The sequence below is a fragment of the Phyllostomus hastatus genome, unplaced genomic scaffold, assembly GCF_019186645.2.
Source record: "Phyllostomus hastatus isolate PE091 unplaced genomic scaffold, TTU_PhHast_1.1 phas_contig_137, whole genome shotgun sequence".
NCBI lineage: Eukaryota > Metazoa > Chordata > Mammalia > Chiroptera > Phyllostomidae > Phyllostomus > Phyllostomus hastatus.
In genome coordinates, this window is record NW_025333583.1 from 12,819,490 (window position 1) to 12,837,077 (window position 17,588).

The following is a 17,588-nucleotide window of genomic DNA, read 5'->3' on the forward strand; positions in this document are numbered from 1 at the left end:
TATCAAGTTAGTGTGACTTTCTTGGTATTCAGTTCAATTAAAAATATAGCTTTTGCACCCAATCATGATGAAATATTTGGGATCAGATAACCCTCCTGCCTTGAACAACTGGAATGCCAGACAATGTACATTAAATGACATTTAGACATTTAACAATAGCCACTGCGGGACTGTGACCCCTGAGAGAAGAAAACAAAGGCAGTGAGTTCTACCATTACCCCGGCTTACTTCCAGGAGGCAATTTCCAGGCCTCAGGTGAGGACCAGCAAACGCAAACAGAGCAGGCAGTCTTGGTGAAATGAGGAGTCCAGGGAGACCTCCGTGCCTAGAGAGTGGAAGGCAAAGGATCAGACGGGAAGAAGCTGCACTGAAAAAGCTCTGGAGTTCGGGAGGGTGCCCCTTAAATCCTTTACAAGATAGTTTGTACTTATGTGTATGAGGAAACTGCCTAGGGGAAAAAACTCCAGAAAGCATAAACTCAAACAGTTCCTAGACCTTATGTGGGGCTGGGAATTGTTAATTATCACTAGCCGGTGTGGAAAGATTTTGTAACGTGCAGGGCATTGAGTGAAGTCTTCAGAAGGTTATCATCTTAGTGCTGCGGCTAAATTAGCCTATTTATCAAAGCATGCTCTATATCTGCCTTAAAGCAGAAAAGCAATATCAAAAGGATAAATTGATTGCAAGAAATGTTATAGCATAAACCAAAAATATACTTGAAAGAAATTTAGAACCCACTAATATAAAGTTTACAATATCCAGCATCCCATTAAAAATTAATAAATGTGCAAAGAAGATAGAAAATATTATCCATAATCAGTAGAAAAATCAATCTGTAGAAACAGACCCAGAAATAGCCAAATGGTAGAAACAGGAGACATGAATGATAAAACAACTGTTTTAATATACTCCATACATTTAAAAATGTAAAGGGAAACATGAACATAAGACTACAAGTGGTACTTGGATGGAAATGTATAGCATTAAATGCTTATATTGGAAAAATAAAATGGTCTCAGCCTAATTAATGAAGATTCTTTCTTAAGAAATTACGAAAGAAGAGGAAAATAAGTGTAGAATATGTGAAGTAAGGAAATAATATGATAAAGTCAGAGATCAATGAAAGAGAAGACAGAAAAATAATAGAGAAAAACCAATAAAATCAAAGGCTGACTCTGTAAAAAGATCAATAAAATGGATAAACTTCTAGCCAAGATCAGTCAATACTAAGAGAGAGTGCTCAATTTACCAACATCAGAAATGAAAACGGGACATCACTAAAACTCCTATAACCACTGGAAATACAATACAGAAATATTATGAACAAGTTTATGTCAATAGATTTAAGCAGATAAAATTAATAAATTCACTAAAACATGGAAATCATTGAAGCTCACTAAAAAAGAAATACTCCGAATAGCCTTATATTTATTCCAGGAATTGAAATTATAGTGAAAATACCTTCCCAGAAATAAATAATTTAAGGAAACTTTTAAGTAACAAGTTCTTCTAGAGAATAGAAGTGGGAAGAAATGCTTCCTAATGAATTATGAGTTCAGCATTATTCTGACACTAAAACAAAAACATTATAATAAAAGAAAACTATATAGCAATATCCTTCATGAACATAGGTGCCAAAATTCTTAACAAAATTTAGCAAGTAGAATCCAGAAGTCATATGAAAAAAGAATGTATCATGGCCAAGAAGGGTTTATATTAAGAACTCAGTTGATTAAATACAGTAAAAAAATCAATCAATGTAATTCTGCAGATTAACGGACTAAAAAAGGAAAACCATATAATCCTTTTCATAGATGCTGAAAAAGCATTTGATGTAATTTGGTATTTATTCATTATAAAAATTTGCAGCAATAAAAAGGAACTTCTGTGACATGGTAATGACCATCCTTGGAAATGTAATACTAATAATAAATGAATGAAAATGTACCCTTAAGACTAGAAATGAGGCAAGACTGCTCTCTCCACTAACATTCAATGTCATACTGGGAGTCTTGTCAATGGAGCATGGAAACAGAAAGAAATAAAAGACAAATTGGAAAAGAAAAAGTAAAATTTTATTTAGTTTTAGTTTATGGTTATAATATAGAAAATACCAAGGAATCAGCCAAAAAAAGTAAAGCTTAATGAGTGATTTTATTAAGATTCAAAGATTCAAGGTCAATATGAAGAAAGCAAGTGCATTTCTGTATGATAGCAATGGACAGTTGAAAACTGGAATTTAGAAAGCATTAGCATTTATTATTGCATACAAAAAGATATGAAATACATTGAGACACATCTAATACTATATACAACACTTAGAGATAAGTTGAAATCATTATGTTAAAAATTATAAAATATTACTGAGAAATTAAAGATATAAATAAATGGTAGGACAATAATATGATCATGGTTTAAACAATTCAATACTGTTAAGATGTTCTCATAAATTTTAGCCTGTCAGTTCAGTGCAATCCAGATCAAAATTCTAGCAGATTTTCTTTTGTAGAAATTGACAAATTGATTCCCCATTTTTCTTTGGAAATACAAAAGACCTAAAACAGCAAAAATAATTTTGAAAACAAGCAAAAAGTTGGATAACTTACACTACTTACAAAGACTGTTAGTAAGACCTACACTTTGGATTTAAGGATACACATAGAAATTAATGGAATGGAATAGAGAGTCCAGAAGTATATGCAAAAATACATGATCAATGATTTTCAACAAAGGTACTGAAATAATTTAAGGAAACAAGAAAACTTTCTATAAAAGGAGCTAAAACAATCCGATATCCACATTTTTGAAAAGAATGGCATAGGCTTTACCTTATACCACATACAGAAATTAAGCTGAAATGAGTCAGAGACCTAAATGTAAGAGCTAACACATACAACTTCTAGAAGAAAACAAAAGAGAAAATTATTCTGACGTTTAGTCAAGGATTTCTTGCATAGAAAACACACACACACACACACACACACACACACAAACACAAAGCACAGATGGAACTATTGATAAATTGGAGTTAATCAAAATTAAAAACTGAGTTCTTCAACAGAAACTCAAAAACAAAAAAGCAAGACACATTTATAGAAAATACTTGCAAAGCATATACTTCATGAAAGACTTCATCCATAATAACAAAAACTCTTTCAACTCAATAATAAAATTAGAGATAACACATTTAAAAGACAGCAAGAGGTTTGAACAGCTAATTCACCAAAGGAAATAATGTGAATGGCAAAAGATTAGTCTCCTGAGACATTAGAAAAACACTAGACACCATGAAATACCACTCCAATACCCACTAGAATGGGTAAAATAATAAAAAGATTGACAATACCATGTTCACATGGATGTGGAACAGCTGTTAACTCTAATGTATGCAGTGCCATGGAAATGCACAGTGATCCATTTTGGAAAACAGGCAGTTTCTTATAAAGCTAATCTGATCCCTACCACATGAACCAGCAATTCCACTTCTAGGTATTTACCTAAGAGAAATGAAAACAAAGGCTTGCTTGCAAAAGTTTGTAGAAGCTGTATTCCTAATAGCCATAACCTAGAAACATCCCAAACGAATGAACATACTGTGGTATATTCATATAACGAAATGGAGCTCAGCAATAAAAAGCAATCAACTACCAATACATGTAACCACATGGATGAATCTCAGAATCACTATGCTGAGTGAAAGAAGCCAGATGCAAAAAACTACATGGTGCATGATTCAGTGCATGTAAAATCCTCAAAAAGGCAAAACTGTCATTACAGAAGCAGATCAGTGGTTGCCATGGAGTGACTGTGGGGAAGAGAGTTGTTGCAAAAGAGCAAGAGAGAATTTTTTAGGGGATGGAGATGTTCTATATTTTCGTTGTGGTGGTGGTTACAAACTATACACTTTTAAACTCCTTGAAAATACACTCAAAGTGGGTGGATTTTATTTTATGTAAATTATACCTCAATAAAGCCAATTTTAAAATGGTTATGTTGAATTTTAGATTTCAGAAGAATATGCATGAGGCAATACTTAGAAAGTATTTGGAAGTATGAAATTCAAGTGCAGTCATTCAGCAACTACCTGTAGAGCATCTCGTGTGTTTAATGACTGCTGTATGCACTGTCAATTCAAAACTGGGTAAAATGTGACCTCTGTCCCTACAACAGAGCTCGTTGTTGGATTAGGGCAATAAATTAACACCAAATGGATACCTGCAATGCAGTTGTCCTGTGTATCACACGTGTGAACAGAGCACTGTGAAGGCACAGAGGAGAAAGCTATGTGCTCATCAAGATCATTTACAAAAAGGTTTAAATGACAAGTCGAAGCTTACAAATATGGGCAATTTTCCAGGCATAATTTGGATGTTTCATAGAAACAAGGGCTTAACCTAGAGGGAAAAGAGAGAGACTACTGTACTGAGAACAGAATCTGGGTGTACATATGTATTTGCCACAAAGTAAGAGGTAGAGAAGACAATGAGGACATAGCACCTGATTCCAGACACTAAATAGGAGATTCAAGACCCATGAAAGCTTGATAATAACCAAGAAATAAGGAAGATTCAGGATTGATTAAAGTCCACTGTATATAGTGGTTCAGAGGCTACAGAGGACTTTTTAAAATGTTTCAGTAATGTCAGAATGAAGGTGTTTCAGATAGTGAGAAGGTGTAATAATTGATAAAAGTGAAAGGAGCAAAATGTGTGTCCTCTTCAGTGAATATATATGTGATACATTTTAACTCATAAGTTTGTAAGTATTATACAGATAAACTCATCATATATAGAGAATAAATGTTAACCACATTTTCATGTACATGATTTTGAAGAAATATCAAAGAAATGACAGGAAATGGTCTTACAGAGACAGTAGGGCCATTAGATTTGGCAGGGATTGTTAGTGATGTTTGAAAATGATTTTCTAAAAACTAGCGAGGGCAAGCTCTAGACTCTGAAGGAACTAAGGACGTGAGAACAAACAGAAAGAAATGATGGCAGTTCCCAGAACCTCTGACACACTGCCTCTCCTCCACTCCACCCCCGAGTCCCATGATCTGACTAACTTCTACTTTTCCTATGGTTATCAGCCTAAGTGTTCCTCCCTCAGGAAGACCTTCCTGTTCAGCCTTCTCCAGCTGAATTAGGTTCCCCACATTGTACCAGCACAGCACTCGTTTGCTTTGCAGAAGCTACCACGATTTGTCAAACAAATATTTGTTCATTGCCTGTCTTCCTTGGTCAACTGTCAGTTGCATGAGAATAGGTACCATGAGATTTGCTCTCCATTTGACAATCCAGCTTCATCACAGTTTTGATACGTAGTAGGCTCTTTATCAGTCTGTATTAAGTGAGAAGGAATAGGTGGAGCCTTTTCAGAGCAAATTTCTTGGAGGTAGTTACGTGATGCCAAAGTCCAACATGTCACCAGTGTGTGGATTGCTGAAGTGGGTGCAGATGAAGAATTAGGAAACTCGGGGTTACACTTTTAGAAAATGTTACTTCAATTCCTTGGACTCAGTGAGAACAAGGATGGTATGAAGAGGCAAGAGTGATGTTTGGAAGCAGATGACAAAGTGGGAGAAGGGGAAGTGAAGCAAATGGATAGATTTCAAAAATGAGGGGAGTAAAATAAATGACTGTTGAAAGCAGTATAACATATACAGTCTTTTACTCCTTGTCAAGTGAGAGTTTATAAAGGGTTGTGAGCCAGGGAGAATAAAGGGGAACTACATTTAAATAACTTGAGAAGGTATCAAGTTTGCTTGTATAAATTAGGGGAAGAAAGTGTAGGAACTTATGTTTACAGTAAAACAGGTTTCATAGGACACAATGTGACAAGAATAATAGAGGAAGATGATGAAACTAGTTTATAGTGGGCAATTAATGTCAGTGCATGTGCTTAATAAGTATTAATTGTTCAGTAGACTTATTCAGTGCGAATGCCTTACTTATTTCTAGAGAAACAGCACTAAAGAACCCAAAATTGGGTGGTGGTTATAGGGAACACTGGCTTTTTCTTCTGTGTAGCCTCTTCTCATGGAATATAATTATATGTAAGTATATTGTTTGCACTAAATGTTTCTGACGAAAAGTATTTGCTTGTATTTTTCAATGCTCTTACACAGTGATACACATTCTGCACAATATACACAGCTGCCTGGTTTCGACTTCTCAGAAATCCTTGGTTCTGAATAATAGAAGTTACTTTGCCTAGTATTTTTAGAAATGAGTAATCATGCCTTAGAAGCTTTTGTTTAAGATAATTTACCAAAAAACTATAATAATGAAACAACTTATTTTAGTTTATGTGAACCTCAAATATAAAGTAAAGGTTTTGTTTCAAACAAAAATCAGTCCGGGAAATGTTTATGTAGCTGTGAAGACCTTGCCTTGTTACAGTATTTCAGTCCCACTTATTCCCACTGCCATGGCATGGAAGGTGACTGGTCAGGAATGCCGCCTTTGGCCACGGAAAGGAGTCGGCCGCGTGACCTCTGGGCGAAGCACAGTGATCCCCATGGGAGTCGAATGAGAGCCACTCCCCGGATCCCCTCTGTGCTTCACCTCCGAGGGCTTTGGCCCAGACCGCCTGGTGGTGTGTGTTTCTCTCCCTGCTGTTCAAAACCAGGAGCCAGAGCTCCCTGTGATGGCCTTGTGAACAGTTATACATTAAACCATGCTTCTGTCCATAAATGTTTTTTTTCCTTCTTAATCAATTTTGTAAACTTTTTTTTTCTTTTTAATGTGATCATCACAGTATTGTACCAGGTGTATGAGATATGTCTCTCTGGCTATTAGCAAATAATTTATTTTCTGAGTGTGAAATATGTTGGAAAATACTATGATCATTGGATAACTGAATATGTTAGGGCTTCACTGGTTATTGTTAATATCCTGACTCAAAGCACCCAGGAGCTTAATTCTTGGTAATGTAAGAACAGGGCTCATGTGGGAGAACACACTTTGCTGCGAAGTTTTGCATGTGTGAATAGTTATTACCAAGGTGGAAAAAAAAGAGAAACTCTGCTTTTATCTGCACTTTTTCTCATCACTTGAATTCCTTTTAGTCTTCTTGGTACCCATGAATAATTTTTTCATTAAACAATGACATTTCAAGTTGTTGCATTTTGGTTTCCTTCGGTGTGATTCTCTGTCCTTTCCACCACCACCCCTCGAAAAAAATAAGTACAAAATAATTCTCGTCATGTATCTAGCTGAAAGAACTGTGTTAAGAGTAACTGTTACTGTTAAGAGTCAGATAATTTGAAGACTGATCATCTAGGATACAGTCAGAGCATGAACTGGATTCAGTTATTCCTCTGTCACCAAAGGTACCATCTGCCTTATCTTCTTTCTGTCTTCTAGCCTTGGTAGAGATTTATTATCTAAATCAGAGTGTGGAGGAGGAAGAGATTTAAGTCTGAAAAGCATATAAATGCTTCCTCCAGACTATCAGAAGTTAGCTGTTAATTTTGCTGTGGACAAGACTGGCCGCACACTAATCCTGAATTCTCTTCTCAGTGGGTAAACCTCACAAGTGCAACTACTGTGGACGAAGCTACAAGCAGCGCAGTTCACTGGAGGAGCACAAGGAGCGCTGCCACAACTATCTCCAGAACGTCAGCATGGAGGCCGCGGGGCAGGTCATGAGTCACCATGGTGGGTAGAAACGGCCTTCACCACCCTCATCCTCCTCTCCACTGCTCTTGTCGTTTCTAATGGGGTAAATAGTTCTGTCTGCCCTGCAGCATGGAGATAGACTCTTTGTTTAAAGCAATTTTAGACCACATTAACTTCACATGGCATTACCTTCTTGAGCATTGAAATGAGTTGAGCTTTGGGACACATAGCACATAACAAACTATACTGAGTTTTTGTGGGAATCACAAATTATTTCTCCTAACATGTATTTGCATAAACATAATAATAGCAGGTACCCTTGACTACACCAAACAAAGGTACCACTCTTCCTAACAGTTAGACAGTTCCACATATGTCTCCAGGTTTCCTAACAGGTTTAACTGGCTATTTGTGCCTTTGCATTTCTCTTAGGTAAGTGATCAGTGATGTAATTGGAATTTACTCCCATCTGTCTTGTGATGTATCTTGGAAATTACTGATTCTGCTTTCTATAAGTGTAGGACACAAACTAGGTCAAAACTAGGCACCACTTCCCTCCACAAAAATCAAAACCCGTGCAAAACATCCTGATCTGCACAACACACGGTAGCAGGTAGAAAGACAATCTGTAAGATGTATCAGTTAATAATTCTCTATTACCGATAAATTAATGTTAGTATATCAGCCTCACAAGGAAAACCATTAATTTCAGTTATTGATGTTTGGAGCCATCTTGACTTGTCTTATCCTACTAATTATATGTTTTTTAATTTTATTATTCATATGAGTACATACAAAAATCTTAACTTATTGGTATTTTTATATCTGTTATATAAAAAGATTTGGCAGTATTAAGTAGTGCAATTAGAGAATGCTATAGTGACTTTTAAAGTATAAATATCTATTGAGCGATTTATAGACAGATCTAAGCTTATTTGTGGGGCTTTTATTTGCTTTATATAGTTTCTACTGTGGAACTGTGTTTATTAGCAGCTAGTCAATATATGTTGCTGGGGATTCCTTTTAATTAAAATATTTTGTTATTGTGAATAATTGAAGCATTTCCTTGTATTGAGGGTACACAATCAGATTTAATTCCATTTATCATTGTGAGTCTATTTATTGATATTATTATTAACTAAAAAATTATAGAACCTTTCTGTTCTAAGTCTTAGTAAATTTGATAGTGCAAGTGTGCATTGCCTGGGCTTATGAGGGCAGCATAGGTTTCATAGCACAGAGGTTAAAGCGGTGAGCCTGGGAGTTCGACAGACCCGCTCTAGCTATGTGGTGTCTCAGTGTGTTACTCATAGGCTTGGCATGATAATTAAATGTTATTGGGTGTGCAATAAACACCCAATAAATAGTTCTTTTTAGTGTTACATTTCTGGGCATTAAATATTAAGAAGTTGTAAATGTTCCATCCCCTTTACAGTTATGTTACTTCCTGTTATTAATTTAGGCATTAGAGGTTTCATTTGCCTACTAAGCACACTATTTTTGTTTAAATAGTTGGTTTTAGAGGTGGCTTGAGGCAGGGTAGCTGATAGAGGCTTGGGGACAGGCCCAAGATTTCCAAACACACCTTATGGCACTGCTACTTTTTCCATATAATAATCTCTTACTGCAGTTTTACATTTCATTGGATTATTAATTCTATTAATTCATTTTCCTATCCATATAGGGAAATCGGTGTACACAAATAATTATAGTCAACATTTAACTATCTGTTGGCAGATTAACCGGTTATAGATCAAGTGCTGACAAGCAATTTAAACAGGTGTATTTGGGGAGAGGAAAAGACTTTCTTCTAAAGTGCTGCAGCCTCAGCATCAACCCCATTTTCAGCTTGCTTAGCTCTTCCCAGCAAAGGCCCTTTACGGGTGGCTCTGAAATTGGACTAGTGAAGAGAGAGTGGGGACAGTGGCAGAGAGACTCAGCTCCTGGGGAGAGCATGGGTGAGGCCAAGGAGGAGGGGGGGGGGGTGAGTTTCCATATCATTTAGAGACCCAAATATTTGTTCCTCAGTATTGGATATCAATTTAACCACCTAGGGTTATATTAATGCCATTTAATACTATAATTTTCTACGTATTTTGAAATAATAATTTAGAATTATCCTTGCTTTCCTTTTCCCTTTTTTAACTTACTTAGTGGGGAATTGAATGTGTGGGTCAGGGATTGATAAGTGCCATAAGAAAGAAAAATATAGGTGATAATGGACTGCTGCTCGAGTCCATTAGTAACCTTGTCTCATATACATTACTTGGCGTGTGTCTCCTTTTAAACAGAGCCACAGTGCAATCATTTTTATCCCCTTCCCTCTCTCACTATCTTGTTCCATGCAGTCTATTTTTTTGGCGGGGGAGGGGGGTCTTTTCCTCTAGTGGTATGTGTAGGGGTTGCTATCACTTTGGTGGCCATTAGCTGCTTGAAATTCATTACTGTTCTTTTATTTGCATATCTGACATAGTTATATTTCCTAGCCTCTCTTTCCCAAAACATGTTATTCCCCATTTTAGCTCTTACAGTGAGAAAGTGTCTGAAGTGGCATTCTTTCACTCACTCAGGAAACATTTATCAAGTATTTATGTGCTAAATTCTATGGAACATTTTGGGGATATAAAGGTGCAATGTCTTTCTTACATTTGCAATGGAACAGATGCAATGTCTTTCTTACATTTACAGTCCAGTAGGAAATACATACTTAACAAATAAAATGAAAGGAAGCAGATGCAGTCATGAAGGTGTGTACATGCTTCTCCAGGGGCACAGATGCGGAACGACCTCACTCTGTCTGGAGAAGGCACGGAAAGCTTCGTAGTGCAGTGTTTTACCCATGGATGAGGGTGAGAAAAATTGTATAGTTTGGACAGATTCACAGAGAATGTACTGTCCGGGCAGGCCGTTGCCACAGGCTGAGACTTAGAGGTATAAAAAGAACTTTAGCAGGTTCCTGGAAGTGGAACAGTTGGAACTCAAGGAGTGGTAGGAAATGAGATTGAAATAGTAAGTTGTGAAGTAAAGATAGAGCCTTTTATGCTGATCCAGTGTTTGGATTTCACTGGGGTAATCAATTTGTGTCTCCTAAAGAAAAATGTCACAAACAGAATACAAAGTAGATGGCTGACCGGCTTGCTCAGAGAGATGGGGAGTGAGAATGCCGAGGAGGAGGAGAAAACGGGGAGAAATGCTGAAAACAAATTCAGCAGGTGGAATAAAAGGGTCTCTAGTTTGATGCGAAGGGAAAAATAACGACTTGTACTTTTGCAAATAAAGATAATAATGCATTTGGTTTTTATGGCAGATTATTTAAAAAATATTTTATGCTTCATTTTCAAGTATATTCAACTTGAAGAAAAAGCTTTAAAAATCAAAGCACATAATTAACATCCCCTCCTTGCCTAAAAACAAAAATGAAAGTGTGAACTGGAAAGAGAGTACACTTTTAAAGAAAAATGTGTATTTTTTAGATTTATGGTTTATTTGGTAAAGGGGATTTCTTTATAAGAAATCTGGAAGTCCTGTCTGGAGACGTAGTTGGGAATGTGTAAACTGTCTAGTAAGCTTTCTCCACCTATTTCCACTGGGTGACATTTCTTTCATTAAGTCATTTAGAAAACATCCATTGGATAGTATATTTGTCTCACATCCTAAAAGACACTGCAGATACAAAGTCAAATAAGATGCAGTCTCTACCCTAAGGCTACTTACCAACATTCGGAAGAAATGGACCAGTAAGCCAACAGTTAGAACACTCTGTCTTGCGTGATAAGCATTCCAGGGACACAGAGGAGAGATCACACTGGGTATCCAAGAGAAATTTCTAGGGAAGGTCATGTTTTAGTGGAGGTTTGAAAGGCATGATAGCTAGCTGAATAAGTGGAGAAGGAGTTTCATGCAGAGAGAACAGCATGTGTGAAGAAACAGAAGTCTAAAAGCGTTATGGGTTCGGGATCTAGAAGCAGCTCTGTATAATTAGAGCCCAGTTTGTAATGGGAAGAAAAATAGGTGGTGGTAAGGCTAGAGGTACAGGCTGTGACAGAGCATCAAGGGCTTATCGTGCTAAGTGAAGAATTTGTCATTTTTCCCTCAAAACATTATTACATGGACATTTTATTGCTAGAATTGTGGGAGATAGATCAGAAGAGTCAAGATTAGAGGCAAGTAGACCATTACAACAGTCTACGGATTGACTGAGTTGGGCCTAGTGGCCTGCAATATGCAGAAAGGTTAGTTAATTGGGAGCAACAATAGATGTAGAATCTAAAACACTTGGGAACTCCATGTATACTTAAGGAGAGGTGGTAAGGAAGAGGAGGGGCTGGAGACTGGGTGAAAGGAGGAAATCTAGGATCTGCCACAGTTACCTAGCATGGATGAGCAGGTAGGTAGTAGTGCCATTCCCTGAGATGTAAATTAGAGAAATAGAAAGTTTGGGTTAGGGAAATGGAGATTTCAGTTTTTGAGCATACTATCCTTTAAGTACCTGTGAGAGTTAGCCAAGTGAAACTAAAAAGAAGTTTAATATTATGATATATATAATCAAGCTCTCAAGAGAGGGATGGGGAGGAGATAAACTTGGGGGAGCCATCATTTATATAGACAGCAGCTGGAAGTAACAGGCTTTGTACAGTTGCATGGGTAAATACAGAGTGAGATATCTAGAAGGCCAAGAATACACCAGGAAGGGAAAAACAAACAAACAAACAAACAAAAAGAGCCATGCAGATGAGTAAGAGCAGGATGCTTGAAAATGGAAAGAGTGATTTTACAGAAACCAAAGCAAGTATCAGCATTGTTGAATGTTCTCAAGGAAATAACTAAGATAACTGAAGTTTCTTTTAGATTCAGCGACATGGAGAAAATGTGTGACAATGTAGAAGACATCTGTTGTTTTTGCCTGCCTCACATACCTGCCTTCTCCTTTCGATAACGAGACTTCCATTCCCTTTAGAGAACTGTCTTCCGTTGCATGAGCCGTGGTGGGTCTGCCAGCCTGTGTGGCCACCCCTTTGGTTGCAGGATGGCCATATGACCTAATCTGGGTCTCTCTGTGTTGGGAACCCTATGGTTTCTATGATTTATCAATGTGACGGGATAATGAAATAATGCAAGCATAAATCAATTTTTTCCTGGTTATAACTTCAAGGAAGATATCTGGTTATGAAACTTGCTCCAACAAGTGAAGTTAGCGTGTGGATATGTTCTTAGCCCAGATGAATGCCTCACTGTGGGAGCAAACCTCCCTGAGTGAACTAGAGAGCTTGTTTTATGTTTTGGGCAATGTACAGCAGTAGGCAAAAGTAGGTTCACAGTTGTGAGAATGCAAAGCACAGAGTTTATTCTTGCTTCATTATTTATTGTCATTATTTTCCATGCAAACAATGGTAAGCCTACTTTTGCCCATCCCCTGTATATCCAGAAACATTTTGATGAGTTGCATCCAGATTCACGAAAGCAGAAATTCAGATTAGTTATGTAATTGGGAAAACATATCAGATATTTTCCCAATGGCAGACCTTAGAAATATATCAAACTTGTTTATATAAAGTCAAAATTCAAATGAATTCTACAAAGAATACCATAGCATAGTGGTCCAGAGCCCAGCCACCTAGGTTCAGCCATATGTCTATCTCTAACTAGATGTGAACCCTGAGGAAATAGCATCTCCAGGTCTTTGTTTTCCCATCTGTAACATGGAGATGGTAAGGGAACCTATCTCTTTGGGTGGGGAGGGGTGAAGCATTAAACAAATTATTAAATGCAAGTCCATAAGACAGCACTTAACACATCTGTCAGCTGTTGTTGTTGTTGTTGTTGTTATTGATTATTGTCAGTGTGGTAGACACAAGATCTCCATTTGATATGCAAAGGACGGTGGTAAAGAAGAATTCAGACCAGAGCTCTGCCGAAGTCATTATTTTCTGTTCACATGAGCTTCATTGAACTTGGGACAAATCATCTGAATTGAGGTGGATGTGGTGTGGGACAGTTCCCACACCCAGGTTTCGTTTTGAATGTTAAATGTGTGCAAATATGAAAATTCAAGGTGAGACTTAGAGCAAAACTGCTAAGTTTTAAGACTACTCATTTCAAAACTAATTAGTATATTCAATTTGGGGGCAAACCCTGTTAACCAGTTTTGCTGTTTTTTAGCAAAATTTACAACAACAAACTTTTTTTTCTTTCCTTCTTTCATTTTGGATCTTAGTCTGTGACATATTTTTCATCTTTGGTCTATAGTTATTTGGTCTATAATTAATTTTTTAATAAGTTAATAAATGCCTGTAATCCACCACCCAAAACACAACTTAAGATTTTGATAATAATCTATGTAATTACATCGTTCCTCACCACGTCACTGCTATTGCATCCTCCTATATCCCCTTTATTTGATTTTAGGGTCTCCCTTTCTTTGCTTTACTTTTTTAGCTTTTTTTTTTCTTTTTAAATTTTAGTTTGTAAGATAGGACATAATGTTTTACATAATGTAGGCAGTCAGACTTTTCCTACTTCACAAATATTATATATCAATATAGAAAATGAGTTAACTGTTTCCTTGTTTCTGCATCTCATTCTTGGAATTTTTTGCCAAATTAATACCCAGCAATTGCGGAATCCCTTGCCGTTCATAACCAGAGAACCTGTTATAAAACAGAGATTTAAGGTTAAATTTTTCTGGTATATCTACTAGATTATATTAGGTTAACCCAAAACTCAGATTGAATATCAATCTTTTTAAACATGTTCAATTTAAGAAAATAATTTTCTGATGCTGTTTTTAATTTTTTTACATTTTAAACCTGTATTGTTTATTAAATAGATCATGTGAATGGTGCCCTGGATTTTAACTTTCATCTCTTGCTTTTTCACTTTATTTTAGCATCCACCCTTATAAATGGGAATGCATTGTGTTGTGCACAATGGAACGATCCTTTATAAATTTAAATAGGAGAATAAATCATTTTACAGTGCATGTTGAACAAGTAAAGATACCCTAAGATATGAAACCTTTTTGTTTTCAAGCAGTGTTGGCACAGGACGCACTGGAGAAAGCAACAGTAATCGAGAAGTAATATGTTATGGTCTTTCCTGTGAGCACTGGTTTTAATCCACTGACCTTACTCTGTCCCGGATGTTACTCTGTCCTTAGTTAAATGTTCTGTGACAGTATTTGCATTCAAAGAGAAATTTTATAAGTTCTTTGTCGACTCTGTGAATGCCAGTATCCAACCTATGAGCTAGCGTATCAGCCTGTAGCAACTGAAATGGGATGGAGAGGGAGCATCATGGAAAGTGTACGTCAATGAATCAGAGCAGTTCAGTGAGAAGATATGCCTATTTGGAAATAGATTCTTTTCTCTTACTTGAAGAGCTCTTCTTAAAGTAAATGACAGCTAGAGAGCTGCCTCAGTTTGCTGCACACGTTCAGAACTGGATCTCCTTCACCAAAGCTGCCTTGTGCAGGTATTCAACTGCTGTGGGTAGGGCTACCAGCTCACTCAGCTCATCACGTAGAAAATCTGTTACAAGAAAATACATGGCTGAAAAAAAACTTAGTTAAATACTGTACTGTTATTCTGTGTCTGTTGAAGCTTTCCTCCAAACTAGTCGACTTACTTAAATTGTTTTACAAAAATAAACTCCAAGAGCCTTGAGAATAGTGCAGTCTTAAAGTAGTATTGATTTTAGTCAATGTCAAAAAACACTTTCAGAGGAATAAGATGAGAAACAAGATGAACATGTTTGCCACCAATAGTGGCAACAGTTTATGTCATTGATCTGAGAGAGGCTCAGATAAAAACAAATCCTCTGTGTGTCGGAGTAAAATTACTGGGTACTTGAACACTGGAGGTTATCTTTCTACTTGCTTTTATTTAAGCATACTAGCTTATGTTTGTCTAACACATATTGAGAGGGCAAATCCAGCTTTGTATCTTTACAATGTTGAAGAAATTATCAGATTGCATTTTTTGTATGGTTTTATATAGTACCTCCTATAGAAGATTGTAAGGAACAAGAGCCTATTATGGACAACAATATTTCTCTGGTGCCTTTTGAGAGACCTGCTGTCATAGAGAAGCTCACGGGGAATATGGGAAAACGTAAAAGCTCCACTCCACAAAAGTTTGTGGGTAAGCATTACAAATGCTTTTGTTTCTTTAAAAAGGTGATTTTAATGGGCAAAGACATGTTCCCATGTATTAGAAATATATGCAGTGTATTTCAGTTCATGAAATAAATGTCAGTCTCTTTTCTTCATTATTCTTTTCTACTTTATGCCACTCCATGTATATCATCCACACATACACACACAGACACTTAAGTCTATAGGCTTAAGAAAAGAAATACAGGAAAGACTGATAGTAGTAAGTTGCTGTCTCAAAATGAAATGATATATAAAGTAAAAAAGCATGTAAAAACAAAATGTTGATTTATTAAAAAATAATAACCCTTAGGGGAAAGAGTGTAGTCTGTTAGCCAGTTTTGGATTGTGTTTTGAAATTTGCATTAGCACTTGGTCTTTAAACTGTTTTCTTTACATGATGTTAATGTTTTTAGTATTTGATTAAAGTAAAAGGAAGTCTCTTTTTTAAAAAAATTCTGCATTAGAAAAATAATGCAGCAACCTACATTTAAAACGTTTCATATTGGTTCTGTATTTCATATTTTGATCTTTGTTTTCATCCAGTCTATTATTTTGAACTGAAAAGATTAAGTAAGATGTGTTAGCCTTTCCTTTTTCACTTGCAAGCCCTTGGATAGTCTTTGATGTGCTGACAGTTGGCATCCTTCTGCATACTCTTAAGTCACAAAGTATCTGAGGATACAGAAAGCATCTAAGTTCTAAAAAGACTGTGAATAATAGAGATTCAATATAAAGAATTAGCATTAATTGCATATGCAATATTTATTTTTATAGACCTTATGTAGGGTATAAATTAGAAGAAATAAAAATATTTAAATAGATTCTTACATTCTATTGTCAAAATCACTGTGGAACATCTACCTGGGGGAAAATCTTTAGTTATTTCAGGGAGGAAAGAGTAATAAAATTCTAGGACTCCAGTGAATACTTAGAGAAGGTTTCCTTTCCATCTAAAATTGAAGAACTAACAAATTACCAAATACCACTTTAAGAGAATCTGGAAAGACAAATGGACAGAGCTCATTGGAAGGAGGCTGGTTGCAGCCCCAGGCCCCCAGTTTACCGTAGTTCGCTGTGAGCCCCTGAGAGTGCACTCAAAAGCTGGCCTTGGGCCCTCGGTGACTTCTTTCTGTCTCTTTCTTTGTTAAAATAACTTAAAAAATGCCAATTCATCTGTTTTTAAAATTGGTTAATTTGATGAATGTCCATTAAATGCCTATGTCTCAACTAGACACTAGTGTAGTCAGGAAAATATGAAATTCATGTCTATTTTTTCTGTCCTGTGAATTTATTTAGTTCTGCTTTTGAAAACATTTTCACTTTTTTATGAGTTAGGGATGCTACTCTCAATTTGATTTTATTACATTTCTTAGAAAAAAGGGACAGATTTTTAAATTTACATTTTGATTAGAAAATAATGACATTGCATTTTTACTAGGAATTTGAAGTAATTTTTTCTAATTTGGATTCTGCCCTAGCAGTGGTATATTATATAACAATTGCATAGTAATTCCTTCTGTGTCTGAAATGAAAAACATTTTATTATGCCACAGTTACTGTAAATTCCTTTTTTCTATGTCTCTCAGTTAAATACTGTTCTCTGACCTTATTAAGGTCTCCCAGCCAGTGACCCCTGAGCTTCCTTCCTGTTTGTCTCTTCTTAGCTAGCTGTGATCCTGTGATCACTTTTTCTATTCTTTGGCCAATATTTTTGACTCTCCCGATTTGTTCTGTCACCTTCTCCTGGTGAAACCCCACTCTCCAGTGAAGCCATCTGAGCCTCTTATCCGTATCTACACAGCGGCTAGTGC

General features: G+C 36.4%; 1 protein-coding gene across 14 annotated transcripts in view; it reads left to right on the forward strand.

Moving 5' to 3' along the window:
* IKZF2 (IKAROS family zinc finger 2) overlaps positions 1-17,588 on the forward strand; it is a 143,397-nt gene that overhangs the window by 114,962 nt on the left and 10,847 nt on the right. For 13 of the 14 annotated variants that reach the window (XM_045852124.1, XM_045852127.1, XM_045852125.1 and 10 more), the window contains 2 exons: positions 7,527-7,664; positions 15,620-15,763. In XM_045852124.1, the coding sequence (XP_045708080.1) occupies positions 7,527-7,664; positions 15,620-15,763 (282 nt within the window). The remainder of the gene's footprint in view (positions 1-7,526; positions 7,665-15,619; positions 15,764-17,588) is intronic. The other variant, XM_045852133.1, reaches the window with a different exon arrangement.